Genomic DNA, 20,517 nt, shown 5'->3' with positions numbered 1-20,517 from the left:
TGGTAGAATGCGGTGGCAAGCTACGAGTTCTGGGTTGTGCCGTCCTTAATTAAGATTTCATTCATTGTATATATTTCATTTCATTCACTCATTGCATACTTACAATCATTCATTGTATATGTTGTGCTGTGCCCCTTCCTGAACTTGCTAAAAGACTCGAATAGGGTTCATAGGGGAAACATTTTTTTATTTTAAATATATATCTACTAAATAATGAACTACGAAAATATTATTTATGTAATTGTTGCTATTAAAAAATTGGAAAAAGATGGAATTAATATATCCGATGAACTAAATCCTGAAAAAATAGTTTCTGATTTTGAAATTTTACAAGAACGTAAAAACCAAGGAATACACACACTATCATCTGAATACAAGTTCATGAAACGGATTCAGGCGGCAATGTTCCGGTCGCTAACTACTGTAGAAGATAATCAAGTGAAGGAATTCGTTCCTCTCTCTGCTGCAGTAGAAAAAAATAGATTAGTGTTATCCCACGAATACGAGGCAAAAAAATAATCATTACTCGCATAAGACAATTAAGACAAATTATGCTAGCGAGTAACCTCGTTGGTGAAGTAGTACAAAATAATTCTGGTGAAAATGAAAATTAAAGTTTCGGTAACTGGGGTCCTTGTCAACGCCGACCAAGTGTAGATCTTTGATCTTAATATTTTATTTATTTTGAAATTATATTTATTCTGAAATTATATTTATTCTGAAATTATATTTATTTTGAAATTATACTTTTTCTGAAATTATATTTTTTACTGAAATTATATTTATTCTGAAATTATATTTTTCTGAAATTATATTTATTCTGAAATATTATATATTTATTCTGAAATATTATATATTTATTCTGAAATATTATATATTTATTCTGAAATATTTTATTTTTTCTGAAATTGATGGGCTAGTTGGTACTTAGAATCATGCAAACCAATCAATTTCGTAATTTTGATGGGCTAGTTGGTACTCAGAATCATGCAAACCAATTCAATTTTCAGAACAAATAAAATATTTCAATGTTTGTTATTTTTAGTCGATTTGTCAAAGAAAATTGATGAATTTTCCAATATCATTCGGGTCAAACCTCAAGCGGTTCTCTAATTGATTTATCGATAAATCATTAAAAATCAGTAAAATTAGCTCCAAAAAATGAGATTTTTCATGCGATTTTTGTTAATTTTTCTGGTAATTTTAGAAAAAATGTGGGTTTTTAACGATTTATCGATAAATCAAATAGACAATCAATTCCTCCCCACGCAGGTCAATTAATCGTCCTATGTGGTCTGCGAGTTTAAAATTTATTCGTGACAAATACTGATTATGTGTACGTAGATAAACAGGATTGGTTAGTACTTGCACGATCAAATCCCCAGGGGGAACTTGTGGTGTGAACGTGTATAGGATATATCCTTGTTGAGCCTGATTTGATTTTCCAAGATCTATTTGATAACTGCCTTCGATTACGTCACAAACTAGATTAACCGCGATTGTCGATGTTATATTAACGATTCCCGGAGATACATGTCTGCCGCCGCCGTGTGGATAATTATTATATCTAAGAACAGTTGCTGGTGGGGCTATTTTTCTCCATGCATCGAGTATTTCTGGAAAGTTTTTCGCGATAACATCATTGATAGATTTTTTTAATTCGCCTGTGGAAAATCCTGGCAATATGAACGTTGGTATATCCGCGTCAGTTATCTTATAATGATCAGTAAATAATTTTTTAACTGTTATGCGAGGTTTAGCATCATAAATAACACTACCACCAGTAAACGCAGACTGTCTTGGAGTATTGATAGTAAGTGAGAGAGTAATAATTTTATTGAGATTAAGATCTGATATAACATGGTTTAAATGTTGTATTGTTTCAATAATCTGTTGTCTTGTATTTTCTGAATAAAGATGTGTTATATCAAAAATAAATTTCGTAGATTACTGAAAACACGTTCATACTCGGACTTAATTGCACTGGAAAATAAACCAATAAATTCTTGATTGACAAACGCTTTTTCATTACTAACATAGTACATTCTGCTTCCTACCATCATAGGAAGTTGTGTGCCATCAGCTGCAGTAAATACAGCTCTAACATTACCTATATAGTAATTTGTTAGATTCCATGGGTGTTCGTTTTGATATTCTGGAGTTGTTATAAACTTGGCATCGTCAGTGAGAAATTCAATTAATTTTGGTTCTGGTGGTCCATGATATTCTTGCGCAATATCCGGCCCACCTAGTACGGATCTTATCGTGGACTGATAAATATCAACGACGTACTCAGGCGAGTTTATTTCGATTGCAGAAGATAGCGTCGGCTCATGAACATTAATTGATATTTTTGCTTCTTTTCCGGTTATTGATTTTATTCTACGCGCAAATTCATCATTGATTTGTCCGATCTCATAACTGCCAGTTGGTATTCCAACAACGACCCAATCAGGTGTTCCATCGGGTTTGTTTTTATTAGCAAATACAAGCGAATTATTTGCTGGTGTACCTTTAAATGATCTCGATCTGATATTTGGCCAACTATGGTATACTCGTAATTGCGCTAGTGCAATTTCATTTGCGCGAATCGCAGTTCGAAAATTGATGTTAAATTCAGGATTAATCGAGCTTACCGAGATCATCGTGGTCTTGTGTGGAGATATGTTCGTCACGATCTGCTGGAGTAATTCCGTCATTATTAATACTCGTACCTTTAATACCAGCGCAGTTGTATATTTTAATCATCTCTGAAAACTCAAAATCGAATATAATTCCATCACTGAGACTCGCTGATAACAACGAAGATAACTTCGAGTATGCGACAGTTGCTATGTGTAATTTTATCATGTAATCGGATAATTTTTCATTCGTGCAAGTACATATTTTATTTGCAATGATATTGAGCACTCATGCAGTCGTTGTTGCAGATGAAATACAAATAGTCACAGCTACTGGTGCCATCATTGTTACCGCGGATAATATTATTCCAGCTCCAGCAACAACAGCGGATACTGAATAAACAACAACGTCAATGAAACTAATCGTCGTTGATACTTTTTTATTTTTACTGTATATTGTTCGACTCGATCTTTCAACGCTGCCTGCCATTCACGCGCTTGATTGTACCTAAATTTTTGAACGTCGATTGAGGTACTCATTATATTTTATGCAGTAACCAATTGAGGTGTTTCAGCTGCAAATTCCAAACACCACCAGAAAGATGTTGAGGTTAATTTCTTATCAGCTGCTTCCAGAATAAATATTTCTTCGTTTCCGCTATTTAATATAACAAATACAACCCCGGAAAACTTATCAGTTGAATGACGCCATGGATACGTTGTAAATATTTCAAATTTTGCAGCACTAAACACAGACAGCCTGTACACGCCAGTGACTGTTGCGGTATATTTGATAGTTTTATTTTGCTGAGACCCTGTTGCGAATCCCGATGATACTGTGTATACGATGTTGGTAATATGCCCGGGAGTAACCATGCCTGAAACTTTAATCAAACTGGTTTTATTAACGATCTCAGGAATCCCCGCTACGATGTTTTGCTGTGTTTGTTTGATGGTGTCTAGGTTAGTTTTGATATCAACGAGTTTTACGTCAACGGTGTGCGGAGTGCCGAAGAATTCCTCTGCGGTTTCATTAATTTTTCAAAAGTTTCTGCGAAGATTTGTGAACGCGTTTGCGTGAAAATCATACTCGGCCCGCAACGTGGATAATTTACCATCTACGGTGTTGTATTTGTCGTCGACGTATTTTTTTGTTGCTGCGTCTTCGTCGGATGTTGGATCTCTTAAAACTACTATCTTATTTCCGTTCATGCTGAGTTCTCCCGTCACTGTCACCGGTATTTTTCACGCGATTAGCAACACTTGCTGTAATTTGATCTCTGATGGTTGTAAACGATATACTTGAATCTATGATTCTACCGCTGTCAGTAAACACAGGTATATTATCCGAGACCGCACCGAGTACTCGTCGAACTATATCATTCCATTTGATATTGCTCGTTTTTAGTTTTCCGTATCGGTCCTGAAAAATAACAACCTTAACTGGGTCAACTCCAGCAAGATTCATAATATCAGCGAGTTCATCTCCGGTCGCGTACTTCGACAGATCAATGTCATCAGACTTTTTCTTAAAGCGTGAAGAAGATCTTCCGTAAATATCAAATATTATAATCTAAGATCTGTTTAAAACTCTTTACGCGCAACGAATTGGTTGCTTGTATAATCATGCACATCTTTATGGGGCGGTTTGGATGATTCTGATATAGCGTTAAGTACATTAATTACTTCACGGCTGCATATTGGCGGATCTGTCATTGTTTGTGTGGGTAGCGTTGAATACCAAACTTGCGCGTGAAGTGGTGCAACATACTTGATAAATTCAATGGGTGGAGCTAACCCGCATGAATCAAAATAAACGATTCCACGTGGATCAACCGCGTATGACACCCAATGAGTACCAGGTCCTGAATTCGAGTCAAGATTAATAATCCCTGTTTCGAGTTTGTTTGGTTGTTTCGGTAATTGATCTCGCATAAAACCACCTCTGAACTATTTTATTTTTAATCGTTTAGCAGCATCAAGTAAATCAAAATTTGATGCTGGAGCATCTAACGAAGTGATCCTGCAAGCCTCGGACCTCTTCCCCAACGAGATCCCGGTATTCTTAGGCGGCGTCCCTTTTTTATATCCATTTCCTGTTGCTTTCTTTAGAGCCATTCCAGCAGCTGTTCCTACAGCACCTAACGCGGCTGCTTTTGCTACGGCTGCAGCGGTAGCAGCTATTAATGCTGGAATAGCCGAGAGAAGTGGAAAAATACCGCCTGTTTTAATTGAGTCTTTAACCGCACTCGCAGAGAAATTAAGTTTGACGCATGTTTTTGATTATATAGCGCCGTTGAAATGTTTAAGCTGGCGTTCTGATAATGATAATTTATTTTGACCACCCGTGATCTGATCTCGCTTTAGTGATATTTTCATTTCGCAGTTTTTTGCTGAATTTGATTGAAGGTTTTTAATCTGACCAGGAGTCAGACTGGTACTAACGTGATGATATGGCATTTTATGATAAATACTTGCTACGCTCCAAATAATGATTGAAGATTTTCCACTGGTGCATCAATGACTCTCATTCGACCACTACCACCTTCAAGTAACATGGCTTTATCGCTGAGTATAACTGCGATTGCTCTGTAATCAACATCACCTGTATTTAATGTTGCTTAAGATGTATATCAACGACAGATTGTTTTGATAGATCAAGATGCTCCAATGAAAAATACTAAATCGGATACAAAGTTCTGAAATCATATTGTGATATTTGCAACCCAGTATCTACATTTTGATCACGTCCCATGAATGACATCCAACGATGATATGCACGTCCTATATGATTTTGCTCATAAATTAGTTGTAAATTTTATGTTGGTTCTTTTTGTCCGTTTATCCGTAAAGAAATATCTGTGATACCTAGTTTATCAAATATCATATGAGAGTGAGTTTGTGAGTTTAAACGATTATGGTTCTGAAACGCAATAAAAATATGCCGTGGTGTAGAAACACCTTGTTGTGATGCTATATGCCATGTAAACTGACCGTTAACGTCAGTTTGCATACTATCCATGCTTGTTGTTAACCATGACAACAAGGATTTACCACCTGTGTCCATGAAAGAAATCAATTGTTGTTCTTCTGCGATCGTTGGAGTCATTACCGGCATCCACAGTGAAAGTTTCGATAATACTACTTTACCAGCATCACTAAGAGGTATCCACAGAGCATCGTTATCATCACCCTTTCTTGCAAGAACAACCGTGTGTCTAGCTCCAAAAATAACCTTTTTAATATTCCTACAAAGTCCAAAAATATGCGATAGTGGAATTGTACATGAAAATCTTCTATTGGCTTCTGTCAACATATTTCTACGCGCTGCAAATCCCAAGTTGAAATCTGGGTTAATACCATTAACCACTGGTGCCACATCAGCATCAGCGTTATTGGCATTGTTTCTTGGTCGTCTTATATTATACAAATCGCTCTCAGGGTTATTAGAATTATCTTTCACAAACATCATTGTGGGACCTGCTGATCGTGTATAATCATCAGAATATCTTGCTAGACCAATTATTGTTGTAGCAACGTCGACATCTTTCTGAATTGATTCAATATTTTTTCCATCGATCATATATGTGGCGCTATCAAATAATGCCATGATCCCGTTGTTGACAAATCCAACTTTTACTGCATCTGCGTAATTAGTATTATCAGTTCTTATCATTGTACCTTCTACCTCAATAAAAGCTTCAGCGGGTAGAAAATATCTACTTGTGTCATGAACTTGTAATTCAATTCTTCCAAGTTGATCCGGTGTTCGTGCGTCATAAGAATAAAACTGATAATCACGTACCGATTCATCTTTAAGGACAGGTGCTTCTATGTCAAATGCTGTGTCGGACATACGCTTGAACATTTTATTGTAATTATTTTCGTCTAACGCGTTGATTACCGCGTTCGGGAAATTCCACTTCGGGAAATTCCACTTCCGGATATTAAACTTGAGATATTATTTCCCGATTCACCGAGTCCCTGATCTGCTGACGCTGCTAGTTTTTGATTTGTAGCTTGATTTATTATTTTGCTGACGTCTGCTGGCATCACTTCAGTACTTGGTAATTTTACTGGTTGTTATTTTCGTCTTATTAATCGTGCTAGTCTATCTTTGATCGCTAAGAACGCTTTACCAGCAACATTGACAATTGCACCAGGAGCTTTTTCACGAACAACATCGATAGCTTTCATCGATAATTGTTTTGCAACAGGTGCTGCTTTTGGGGCTAACCTTGTAAATAATTCCTGAATAACATCACCAAGTCCATCTCCGTAAATTGCTGTATAGATTGGTAATCGTGAGTTTACCGCTCTGACCTGTACGGATTTACGATGATTATTGTGTACGATCATCTTATTTTATTTACCATTTATCTAATCGCGGTGACTAATTATCAACGAGCTCATCAATAAGTTCCCGGTAAACGCCACCTGGTGAGCTATTTCCGGCACGTTTCCCCCGTGAGAAATTTTAACCGTGACACGTCATTGAGGATATTATCAGGACAAACAAAATTATTTTCTCCTGATGTAGTCAGGAAATCACTTCCTACAGCGCTCGGAGGATCATCATCATCATCATCCCCTTCCTGCACCCGTTCTCTTTCTTTTATTGTTTTCTTAAATAGTCTTAAGGGTGATTTTTTTCTTTTGCTTTTTCAAGTATCTTCTCAGACCTCTCAAGTTCCGACATCAACCTCTGCTGCGGTGAAGGTTCTTCTTGCTGCGGTGGAGGAAGTTGATATGAAGGTTCCTGCTGTGAGAGTTGTTCTTGTTCTAGTTGTTTTATTCTCTCTCTATAAAGTCTTTTTACTTCTTCATTAATACTTTTAAATTCTTGACCTCTAGCTTGTTTTTTTTTTGTTTCTATATACGCGATATATCCATCTAGTAAGATTGTAATCAATTACTTTTTCATAACGGGGTTTTAAAATATCAGATTTATTAAATATACCAAATAATATTATTTCTGGTAATTTTTCTATTTCAGTATTCCTAATATCTTCAACAAAACCTTCCCTAAATCTTGCAATGAATTCTGCGTTTACTTCTACTGGTTTGGGTTCAGATGCAAGTTCTTTTCTCACGTCGGCGACTTCAGTACGAAGTTTTTCAATATTTTCAAGTATTTCTTCATCGATAGGTGGAGGTTGAGCTGCAGCTATATCAGTTGGAAGGTCTCGTAAAATCTTTTTTGTTTTCTTGGTTCTCGCCGCTATTTTTTCAGTTTGTTCTGCGGTCTGTTTTAATACTGGAAAAATACCCTTTTTCCTCTTCTCATCTTCCTCCTTATTATCTACGCATATAGCTTTTCCAGCAGCCGCTGCAGCGGCTTTTTCAGTAGCTGTAGTGACGGGTTTAAATAGTTTTTCAGTGTCTTCTTCGTACTCAACTTGTGCTTCCTGCTGCGCTTGTAGTTTTTTTCTGAATGAATCTCTAACAGGAAGAAATTTTTTGATTGCTTCTAATCGTTCTCGAGCTATCCTTGCAGTATGAGATTCCGGATGTACCATTTTATTATAACATAATGATTTAATTATAGCAGCAGAGGGGTCATGACCTCAAGTTGGTTCATTTTTTTGTAATATACTCGCCATCGCAAAACCTAGGGACAGGGACTCTTTTGAGAACTGCAGTCTCTGTAGTTAGTTATTTTGATTTTTAAGGTTATTAATCCCTTTTTTTAGGAAGGCTTATTTTAGTTTTCGGACGCTTCCAAAGTCGGTCTGTTCGCCCCCTCTGCTGCTGATTATAAACAACTTTGTTTGCATCATTCAGAACAAAATCTGATGTTCTCTCAGATCCTTTGGGTGAAATTTCATTGAATGGAAAAATATGCGTGCGACCTTTACCAATTTTTGCAGTTTCCCCTGTCTGCAAACATCACTAGCATCCATAAGCTCCATTATATTGCATACTGTTACACAAAAGGGATCATGCAGGAAGATCAGCTGTTGCACATAGCAGAAAAGCTCTGCAAATATAATTACCTGTTTTTTCGGGAGACTGTAATTCAATTCCATTTTGAAGTATTGCCATTGTTTCATATAGAAGTTTCAAAAATGTACCCATAGCAGGTTTCTGTGAACCAAGGCACAAGCCTCCTAAGATCATGTTTTCCTTTTTCACTATAATTTTAAATGGTTGTTCATTTATAACAAGGAATACAGGCCAGATTGACATCTTACTACTATTGAACACAGGTGTACCATCAGTGTTGAGTCTGAAGGATACATTTTCTTGTTTACTTAAAGGTCCAGAATTTTCAACATATTTTTGGTACGAATTTCTATCGTAGATATCATAGATATCTCCAATTTTACCACTCACAGAATGTCTTTGAAACCTATGTTTAAGGGATTCAAAAAAGCCCCCTTGTGAAGAAATATTCTTTAGCTGATCGACCACCAGCATTTCTAAAAATATGGAATTTTAATTTTCTCAAAGCTTTTAGAGCAGAAATCATTAGGACATTGGAGTTTTGTATTATCACTGAGACCACCAATGCAAAAAGGGCAGCATTAGTGATATTTCATTGGGTTTTTCAAATTTCTGAAGAAGATTTTAAAACTGTGTCTATTTGGGCCTGGAGATTACCTATCATTACTGAACAATGTATGGAGGTGCAAGTCTGGTTATGGGTTCCATGAAACTCAAAGGAATTTGTTGCACCTATCATAAACTGGGGTCCTGGAGTTTCCTCCACATTGATAGCAATTTGGCTTATTTCATGTAAAGCCGTGTTACTGTTGACTGGATTTTGAGATCTGTGGGCTGCATGGATGGGTGTTGAAGCCTTTAGCTGAGAGGTAATTAATTTGAAACTGGTGTTATCTTTCATGTGCTGACAAGTGTTGATTAAATAATTTACCCATTCTGTATAGCCTGGCCCTTGTACATGAATTTTACCAGTAGCTTTGTAGGGAGTTACTGTGGCAGATTTATAGATTAGTCCATTATGTAAGTGACCTTGCTGGAAGTGTAGATTCTCATCCAATAATTCCTTGATTGTTGGAATTTGTTTGGAGTCAGCTGCGATTGTTATACTCTGCATATTATGTTGGATTTTAAGAAAGCTTGGAACTGAAGAGGAGGAGTCAGCCATGTTGGATTTTGGTGTTACACAGTCTTGGTAGATTGAATCTATTTCAAGTGAATATTTCTGTTCAGTATTGAGTGTGTCTATATTCTTTGTATCATTTAAGACATCATCTGTTCAATATTGAGTGTGTCTATATTCTTTGTATCATTTAAGAGATCCTCTTGCGTAATCCTGAAAATGAATCTGATGAATCTGATCTGAGAAATGAGTAGATCCACTGAGACAGTGACGAAGTGGCCATATTTGTTTTGCTGTTCTTGTGTCTGAATATGGAAACATGCAAATCTGTACTTATATCCACAGACTGAGCTTACTAAGTTACATTGACACTTTATGCACAGCCTAAATTATTTGCTGGTAGCAATTAGAACTAGTATATTATCTTCTGTACAGATGTATTTGCTTCTGTACAACTGTGTTTCCCATTGATAAGGCATGAAGCTCACTCCTTCTCCTTGTTGATGTTGCTAAAGACAGCAGACCAATTTCCCAATTACCATTCCCCATGCCAATTCCATACCACTCCCCATACCAGCCCATATGACATACCAATCCCTTTGACAATCCAATGCCAGTCCCAATACCAACCATCATATCAATCGCCATACCTATCCTAATACCATTCCCTATGCCAGTCCCATATCAACCCCCATGCCAATCCCATACTACTATCATACCCATCCCATACTACCCTCATACCAATCCCATACCAAGCTCAGTACAATCGCCATACCAACCCTCATATCAGTCCCCATAACTCTCCTAATGCCATTCCCATGGCAATCCCATACCAACCACCATGGCAATCCCATACTACCCCCATACCAAACCCATACCAAGCCCCATACCTATTCCATACCATTCCTCATGCCAATCCCATGCCAGTCCAATACCAACCCTCATACCAATCCCATACCAACCCTCATACCAATCATCATACTAATTCCCATGCCAATTCCCATGTTGCATATGGTATATGAATAAATCTGATATAAATCCCCATACCAATTCCCATACTAATCCCAATACCAATCCCCATTGAATCCTTGCATTTTGGACAATGAAGGCAGTATTAGTATATCTAGTTTAAAAGATACCTTTGATCCACAAACACGTTTGTCATTGCAATTTATTCTCTGAACAGAAATCAGTATTGCATATTATTTGTTTTTCTTTTCTTCTTCAGAAAAATACAGGAGCAGAGAAGATATTCAAAGGTATGAAATACGTCATGTTTAAGAGCACAATGTGCTGTTGTCCTGACATGAACAAAACTGCAACCTATGTCCCATTTTAAAAGATGTTATCCTTTTGGCATCATTAATGACATATCAGTCTGTTAGTAAGTCTAATTCGAATTTTATTTGTATAATTTACTATAAAAATAATAGCTCATATAGTAATATTGTTATCCATCAGTCTCTCCATTAATCACACCTTGAATATGATGTTTAGATCATTTCTCAGTCTCTAGGCTTGGGCATCCATATTCCATTAAAACAGTTTCAGCACAAAAGCTAATCTGTACAAACTGCAACTATGAACAGGGTATTGTGTATAGTTTAATTACAAGCTATGTGTACTGCAACTATGAACAGGGTCTTGTGTATAGTTTTAATTACAAGCTATGTGTACTGCAACCATGTACAGGGTCTTGTGTATAGTTTTATTACAACCTTGGTGTACTGCAAACATGAGCAGGGTCTTGAGTATATATTTAATTACAGGCTTTGTGTATTGCCACCATGAGGAGGGTGTTACTTATAGTTTTAGTTACAACCATGGTGTACTGCAACCATGAACAGGGTCTTGTGCATATTTTTAATTACATGCTTTGTGTATTGCCACCATGAGGAGGGTATTACTTATAGCTTATTAACAAGCTTGGTGTAACTGCAACAGTGAGCAGGGTCATGGGTATAATTTTAATTGCAAGGTTTGTATATTGCCACCATGAGGAGGGTGCTACTTATAGATTTATTTATAAGCTTTGTGTACTACAACCATGAGCATATTGAGTATTATTTTAGTTACAAGCTTTGTGTGTTGCCACCATGAGGAGGGTGTTATTTATAGTTTTAATTACAAGCTTTATATACTGTAATAATGAGCAGGGTCTTGTGTATAGTATTAGTTACAACCTTGGTCTAACTGCAACCATGAACAGGGTCTTGTGTATAGTTTTAATTACAACCTTTTTTTGTAACCGCAACTATGAGCAAGGTCTTGTGTATTATTTTATTTACTTGCTATGTGTACTTCAACTAAGAACGGGGTCTTGTGCATAGTTTTAATTACAAGCTTTGTGTCTTGCCACCATGAGGAGGGTGCTACGTATAGTTTTAATTACATACTTTGTGTGATACAACCATGAGCAGGGTATTGAGCAGTATTATAATTGCAAGCTTGGTGCATTGCCACCATGAGGAGTGTATTACTTATAGTTTTAATTACAAGCTTTGTGTACTGAAACTATGAGATGTGTGTTATTTATAGTTTTAATTACAACCTTGGTGTACTGCTACCATGAGCAGGGTCTTGTATATAGTTTTTATTATAAGCTTTGTTTACTGCAACCATGAGCAGGGTCATGAGTATAATTTTAATTACAAGCTATTTGTATCTCCACTATGAGGAGGGTTTTATTTATAGTTTTAATTACAAGCATGGTGTAACCGCAACCATGAGCAGGGTCTTCTGTCTTATTCTAATTAAAAGCTTTGTGTACTGTAACCATGAACAGGGTCTTGAGTATGATTTTAATTACAAGCTATATGTATTGCCACCACAAAGTGGGTTTTACTTATATTTTTAATTACAAGCTTTCTATACTAGAACCATAAGCAGGGTCTTATTTATAGTATTGATTACAAGCTGCGTCTAATGCCATAATGAACAGGGTCTTGTATATAGTTTTAATTACAAACTTGTTGTACTGCAACCATGAACAGGCTCTTGTGTATAGTTTTAATTACAAGCTTGGTGAACTGCACTGATGAGCAGGGTCTTGGTTACAGTTCTCATTATATACAATGGAGATAAATTCTTCGAAAATATCATTACAGTAACATATACACTTTCTAGCATCCTGTAAATTGTCAGTGTATCTGGGGGTGAAATGTTTTTTTTGAACTTTGACGTACTGATAATCATAATTAGGTATACTTAATGCTGACTCAGCGTTTCATGTAAAAGTTGACATTTTAATATTCAAAGACCCATCTCTGATATAAACGGAACATTTTTCCAGCAATGTTTGCAAATATTACTCAATATACTTCCTGCATTTGTGATGCATTCTACCATTTAGAGTGTAACAGCGAGGATTTCCGAAACCTTGCTCTGAAGGTTTGCTTCTTCCATGGTGGCTCTTCTAAACCAGCATCTGATTTCATTTTAGAATTATCATCCTTCATTTCATCCTTTACTTTCTCCATTCTGCTATTCACTTTGCAAATTTGCATTAGCACTCACTTCAAGTTGAAAATGATCAGCAATTTCCTGCCAAGCCATTGTTGACTATAATCTCCTCTTCCAGTAATGGACCCAAGTCTGTACATGTTAAGATAAGAGGAAAGGTTATAATTTGCAAATCTCCTCTAGTACACACTTTTTCAGTTATAAATAATTAGGGGGATTTCCATACATCATTTTTATTAACCTAAATCTGGATAATTTGGGATATAGGTATTTTGATCAAATAAATATCCTGTTTAATTTATATTTTAGATTCTTAGGTATTAAGTTTTTCTTAGAGTTAAATACAAATTTGTATTTTCTGCACAGACTGCACTTGTATATGTGACTTTGAAGTAATTTGCAGGCTTTCTCATGCACCAGTACTTTCCAACATCCAAATGGATAAAATGTTTGCACATCATGGCATAATCTCTGTCAAATTGTCTGTTCAGCTTCCCATCTGATGATTGACAGTTTGGTTTACAAATAAGATTTCTATAATGGGAATACTTTAATTGAAACCAAACCCAGTATGCAGCTGTATATTGATGAAAACAGAAGAGTTTGAGTTCAAGCATTCCATGTGATCATTTACAAGAGGTATGGCCCTGATTTCATCTGTACTTAAAGCTGTTTCCATAAAATTACTTTGATGGATTTAAACCCAAATCTTTGGAAAGTTTTCTCAAACTGATTAGACTTGACAGTGTATGATGATGCATTTGCAAGAGTCAGCGTTTAGCGGTAGGTTTCCCATTCTCCTGACATAAATTAACATTACTTTAGCACTGACTTTTGGACTTGAATTTTGATATTCATCGTTATACAGATAATACCTTGATATAGATTATATTTCTAACATTTCATATCTTTTACATGAGTTATGCCTATTAAATACTCAGTCTCATTGGTTGATATTTGCAAGGTACCTTTAAAATACATTTGACATGCAACTTTTTATAGATGGGATCTTGAATTAGATTAATTCCCAATGTTACACAGTGATATGGCTATTGATTTTGCTTCCTACTGATTTTGGTTTGCATAGAATAACATTACTTAGGAATGCTGCATTTCAGTCAAAGTTTAGGATTCAGCTTTTTAGGTTTTATGTGTTTGATGTTAGTTCATTATGGAAAATCCACATTTCCACAGAGGAACTTGATTCATTCATGCTGTTTCCAGCATGGACCAGATATAGTGGTCATGATGAGTTGTCCATGTTGTGGCTTGTAGTGGATGGATTAAGTTTTATTGTCCCAATTTGAAAGTCGCATCAATATGATTATGTAAGAGTGAATGTCCACAACGTTGCCTTGAACTTAAGTGTCATCTTAGATACAGTACACAGTTGCAGCAATATGATTATGTAATAGTGGATATACACTTGACTACAGTATACAGTCTGGAATATTCTTAAAATAAGTAACAAGAAAGAGTGAAAACCAAAAGGGTTTGGAAAATTGAAAATAACCTTTTATTTCCCTAAAATACAAAGTGAAATAATTATAAAGAAGGTTACAGTTTGGAGAATGAAACCCTAAAGTCCTAAACATTCTATCAATTCCAAAAGTATCGTGTAATTCATATGAGTTCCAAAGGAATCCCAAATGATGGTCTGTATTGTAATTATGTATCCACAGTACACAAGAATCATTATCATATAATCACAAAATGGCTTGAAATTAATTCACAGTGATTATGTAACAGCTTTTAATATCCTAATAGTCTTTAAATGAATTGACAGCATTTTCTTGACAGCTATTATTCCAGTTAATCCAAATATTCTGAGCGCTGTAATTCCAACAAATGACTAAATTAAATGAATTAATTTCTCTCATTATCACTGAAAAGCTTACAACACTGGTGGTGCTACTAAGAATGCATAATTTTACTTAATCATTCTATTATATCGATTACTAAAATGCAATAGATAGATCATAGCATATAAATTCTAGAATAATCCAATCTCATAAACAACGTGAGCTGTTTTACACTGACTAATCATAAATTAGACCAGACTGGCCTTTTGGAATTGATACATGACCCGTCTTTAAAATGAGAATAGGACATTAAATTGCTATGCACACAGTAAGAGACCAAATGCATTAAGTATGTTATAGAGGCTTAGTTTGTTTTGATAAATGAATGGTATTTTATATTGTACAGGATTTTGCATCGACTCGGTGCCTTATATGTAATGTTTATATACAAGCCTTATTCAAAGGACTGAAACAAACTTACATTCAAATTAATGCCCTTTTTTATTTTGTACTCCACCTTTCAACCTAAGGGGATTACCAGTTGCACTCCTTGACATGTTGTCATAAAAAGTCACAAGTGTAAGACAATTATTACTGTTTATACATTGTAAATTTTCAACCAAACTAGCATTACAGAAAAATGTAACTCAGTGAGAAAGGTTATATGTCCTAATTCAGCTCACACTCATATTTATTTTGACGGATAATGAATTTCATTATTAAAAGAAAATGTTTACTATTCACTTTACTTAGATTATAACTATATATTATCAAGTATGTGTACTCAAAAAGAGAATTATGGTATTGGTATCAATTTTGAAAGATACATCTTTAATTATTAACCTATGTTACAAGTGTGTAATAAATGAATAATCATGAGTTTGCTTTTCAATTTGGCAGACTGCTCCAGTGTCCTAGTGGTTAGAACATCCGCCTTGGATTCGATAGGTCGTGGGTTCGATCCCTGGCCAAGTCATACCAAAGACTTCTAAAAAATGGTACTAACAGCTGCCTTGCTTTGCGTTCAGCATTAAGAGGTTAGTGTTAGGACTGGTCGGCCTGGTGTCAGGATAATGTGACTGGGTGGGACATCATGCTACATGTCTGTGGCATGATACCCCAGTACTAGACATCACTATAAACTGTCACACTGCAGACATCATAGCGATATGATTGAAAAATTGTTAAAGCTATGTTAAAAATCCAAATCACACACACACACACACACACACACACACACACACACACACACACACACACACACACACACACACACACACACACACACACACACAATTTGGCGTAGATGGCCAGTTCTAGGGAGCATAATATATTTTTGTTAAATTTTTGTAACTGGATATTTGAATGGAATGATTGAGTTATTGCCAAATGAATGGAAGAATAAAGACGCCTTCCTGTTCAACAACCTAGGCGTGGATTGTTACTGGATTTCAAAACAAGCAGGAAAGCAAAACAAATGCACAAATGATATATAATAACATAAAATATTGTTAAAAGTGCAGGGACAAATTCCAGAATTTTCCCTTTGCATTGATCTAAAGAGATCAATCTAATATGCATGCACAAAGACACACAAAGAGTAGCATATGTATACAAAGACACACAAAGAGTGGCATATGTGCACAAATACACAAGAAGAGTGGCAATTGTGCACAAACACACACAGAGTGGTATATATACACCAAAACATGTACCAAGAGTGGCATATGTTCACAACAAATATTTACATTTTAAACTGAAGCAAACTTATTCATACTAATTAATAGATAGACTCAGATGTAAATGTACACAAATAATATAAGATGCATCATGATATAAGTACATATGATGTTACTAGGAATTTGAGGCACACATACATGGGTCACATACAAGTTTTATTACAATATGGTAAGAAAGTGCTAACATCACAATTTGTAAAGTAGTATGTTTGTTTGTTCTTTTTCACCTTGAATTCTGTGTATCATGAAGCAATACACGTGGTTATGAACTAAATGCATAATTCATGATTGCTTACGAATTTAAGATACATGCTCCGAAAACTGTTTTTTTTAAGATAAAATTAAGACAAAGGTGAAACATCTGTTTTACTTTTACTCTTCAAAACGCACTTTAGTTAAATTTTGTGTTTCATATCAATCATTAGAAGAAAGCAGATAAAAGCCACTTCTGACAAACAAGATGCAGTCAGTGGAAAAGTGTACGAGGATCTGCATTTCACAGAAGCTGAAACAAGTCAATACATACAGCTTAATGGTAAATTAACTTCTGTGTTAATTCTTGCCATAAATTGTACAAGTCTGAACAATAAACTCAAGTCATGTTTCAAGTGATTTCTTAATAAGATGGCTCACAAAGACTATCAAGTTTGAAACTTGAATGATTGACAATACTTTTATGTTGACATATTCTTAATATACTAAATTTATATTTTGTGTCTATGCTTTTATTTTCCTAAATGCGAGAAAATGTACTTTGACCTGTGCTAAAGAATTCTAGTGCTTCTTCCCTTACCACCCATGACCAGTCACTACTCCTCCAGCTTCTGTCTAGGTTGTTCCAATAAGACTTTAGAAACCAGTTTAAATATACAAAGACTATATTCATCATTTGTTACAACTGGCATTGCTTAAGAATTACTTATGGATATGAAGCAAAAGTTTGTATTTAACATGTACAAAAGTCAGATGGCCAAGAAAATGGTGACTACTTTAGGTGATTCTTAAGGTGATGCATTTTATTAATTGGCTTGAATGTATCACAAACTATTAGTCATACCAATTAACTCAATAATAGGGTAAGTCATACATAAGTCATCAAAATTCACTCGAGAATGAGGTAAATCATACATTTTCAGGGAGTTATAAGCCATCAAAAGTCACTCGGGAATGGGGCAAACCTTACATTTTTGGGCAGTTATAAGTCATCCAGATGCACTTAAGAGTGGGGGAAATCTTACATTTTCAGGGAGAAAACAACAAAGAGAATATAAAAATGACCAATGACTGTTCTTTAATGATTTACACACAAAGGCATGCACATACACACGCACACACACGTATCTCTATCTATCTATCTATCTATCTATCTATATATATATATATATATATATATATATATATATATATATATATATATATATATATATATATATATATATATATATATATATATATATATATATATATATATATATGTATATATATGTATATATATATATATATATATATATATATATATATATATATATATATATATATATATATATATATATATATATATATATATATATACGTATATAGCTTTCAACACTTCCTACTACATGTTACATGGTACATTATTTCTTGATTTCCATAAGTGTAATCTTCAAAAAATTCAACTTAAACAGAATTAAAAATATTTCAACAAAACTATAAAACTTGATTGATTTGGCATTCTGACAAACTGTGTCAGTCGATATCATCATAATGTAGGTATTACTACAGAAATAACAGCTATCAGAAGAAATGCATACCTTTAATAGCAGCAAGCATGTGCTCTTTTTTGTTATATTGATGTATTTATTAGGAGCCAGGACTAATAACAGAATGAATGTACTGATTCTCACCTGATTGGTGTATTTACTACGGCCAGCACTAATAACAGTAAGAACGTACTCACTCTGGGTAAATTTGTGTATTTACTAGGGACAGCGCTAATAAAAGAAAGCATGTACTTCGGGTAAATTGGTGTATTTCCGAAGGAACAGCACTAATATCAGTAAGACTACTCTGGGTAACTTTTGCAGCTTTTGGTTTAATAAGAAGATCTATAGGCAGAATGATTTGTACCAACAATAAAAAGCTAGCAGCAGAGAGGGTGAACAGACCATAGAATTCCGACAAAAACAAATAAAACAAACAAATAAATCATCTCGTAGAAAGGTCCAGATTTTACAAATGAACTTTCCTTGAGATGTTTATTTTTGCAATGACCGATTGTGCTAATAAAACCTCAGTTTGAAATAGTATCTGAAAAAATAAAGTACTCTACGTGTTTATTTATTTCTTGTTTATTTTTTTGACGACCAACGTTGGTAGGTACCCTCTCTGCTGCTATTAATTTACCACCATACCAAGTTTGATGAATATTTTTCAACTCGTTCTCGCTGTCGTTTTTCCTCATCTGTTTCATCTTCATCTGAATCTTCGGAATTTGTTCTATGTTTCAAGTAATATTCAAGTTCTGATGGTGGTTTTTCTATTTTGGGATTTATGTTCTTTCTTTTTCTGTAATAGTTCATCAAACTTCGATATCGATCTCCACCACAATTTTTGCAAATCTGATATAATCCTCTAACGCCGTTGTTACATCCAACACATCTTTGTGGACCAGCATGAGGATTTTTCTTTATAAGATAATTATGTTTCTTGCAATATTCTCCACGGCACTTTTTGTTGCATTTATCTGTTGTTCCTTGACGCAGCCACGCACAGTTGTTCATTATGTTAATGATATCTGTTTAATTCAATTTAATTTTATCATCACCCCTGTTACCCAAATATTTTATCAATACCCACACGATATCTTGTTCTTGGATCATGTAAATTTATTGTTATAAATCCATGCGGAGTAGCTTGCGCTCGTGAGAAGAAATTTTTGAATTTAATTATATCCATGTCACCACCACACCAAGTTTGATGAATATTTCGCAACGTGTGTGTGTCTACGCCATTAAACACAACTAAAAGGTTGCAGTTGTCTCTGATCACCTTCGGAATTTGTGTATATCGTTGAGTAACATAGATCACGTCTGTATTTTTATGTCTCCCTCGGGAAAATATTCTGGCTGGATTTGATTGTTTATCTAGCATCACATCGTCATATACAACTAAATTATTAATAAATCCGTCTATGGAATCTACGGACAGTGCTTCATCAATATCGGTTATAAACTCTATAACATCATTATCCTCATCCAGTAATCGCGCGTTTTCATTGAAATCTTTAAGTACATCATAACATCGCTGATCATCAACGGATGGTGCTACTAAATATAATTTATCCCATTTCAACCATCTCATTATCAGATTAAGTAATAATTGCGTCTTACCCGATCCAGATGGTCCTATGATAATCATTCTGATGGAGTTCGGTAGCGCAGGATGATGCTTAACTGGCTCTCGCTGCCGAGTTGCTGAGAAATCAATTATATCCATATATATTATAACATGAATTTATATTGTTTACGCTGTAAAGTTAAAACTCCAACTATTGATTTAGCTACGGTTATAACAAAAAATAAAAAAATAGCGTACGGTGGAAAATGTTCTATATGCGGTAGAAAGAAATTTTCGTTTTTACCTAATAAGCGCGGCGGTGATATTGCTAATTTGATGTCAAAGTTTCCAGGTGCTCCATGGGCTAAATACAGCGGGGAAAAACATCTACCGGGATATAATTATTGCGGTCCTGGTACTCGACTTGATATCAGGCTCGATAATCAAGATCAACCAAAACCAGGCGAGGAACCAATAAATGCTATTGATCGAGCTTGTCATGCTCATGA

At 35.1% G+C, this 20,517-nt stretch overlaps 1 protein-coding gene across 7 annotated transcripts in view; it reads left to right on the top strand.

Moving 5' to 3' along the window:
• LOC149802451 (cell adhesion molecule CEACAM2-like) overlaps positions 1 to 20,517 on the top strand; it is a 134,352-nt gene that overhangs the window by 98,091 nt on the left and 15,744 nt on the right. For 4 of the 7 annotated variants that reach the window (XM_089951678.1, XM_089951677.1, XM_089951679.1 and 1 more), the window contains 2 exons: positions 10,916 to 10,946; positions 17,116 to 18,085. In XM_089951678.1, coding sequence (XP_089807804.1) covers positions 10,916 to 10,946; positions 17,116 to 17,302 — 218 coding nt within the window. In that variant the 3' untranslated portion in view covers positions 17,303 to 18,085. Of the gene's footprint in view, positions 1 to 10,915; positions 10,947 to 17,115; positions 18,086 to 20,517 lie in introns of those variants that run through there. The other 3 variants (XM_089951676.1, XM_089951675.1, XM_089951674.1) reach the window with 3 other exon arrangements.

Source organism: Sinohyriopsis cumingii, chromosome 3 (genome assembly GCF_028554795.1).
Source record: "Sinohyriopsis cumingii isolate HCF-2022 chromosome 3, ASM2855479v2, whole genome shotgun sequence".
In the NCBI taxonomy this organism is placed as follows: Eukaryota; Metazoa; Mollusca; class Bivalvia; order Unionida; family Unionidae; genus Sinohyriopsis; species Sinohyriopsis cumingii.
The sequence above is the reverse complement of the archived record's forward strand: the minus strand, read 5'-3'. Positions and strand labels throughout refer to the sequence as shown.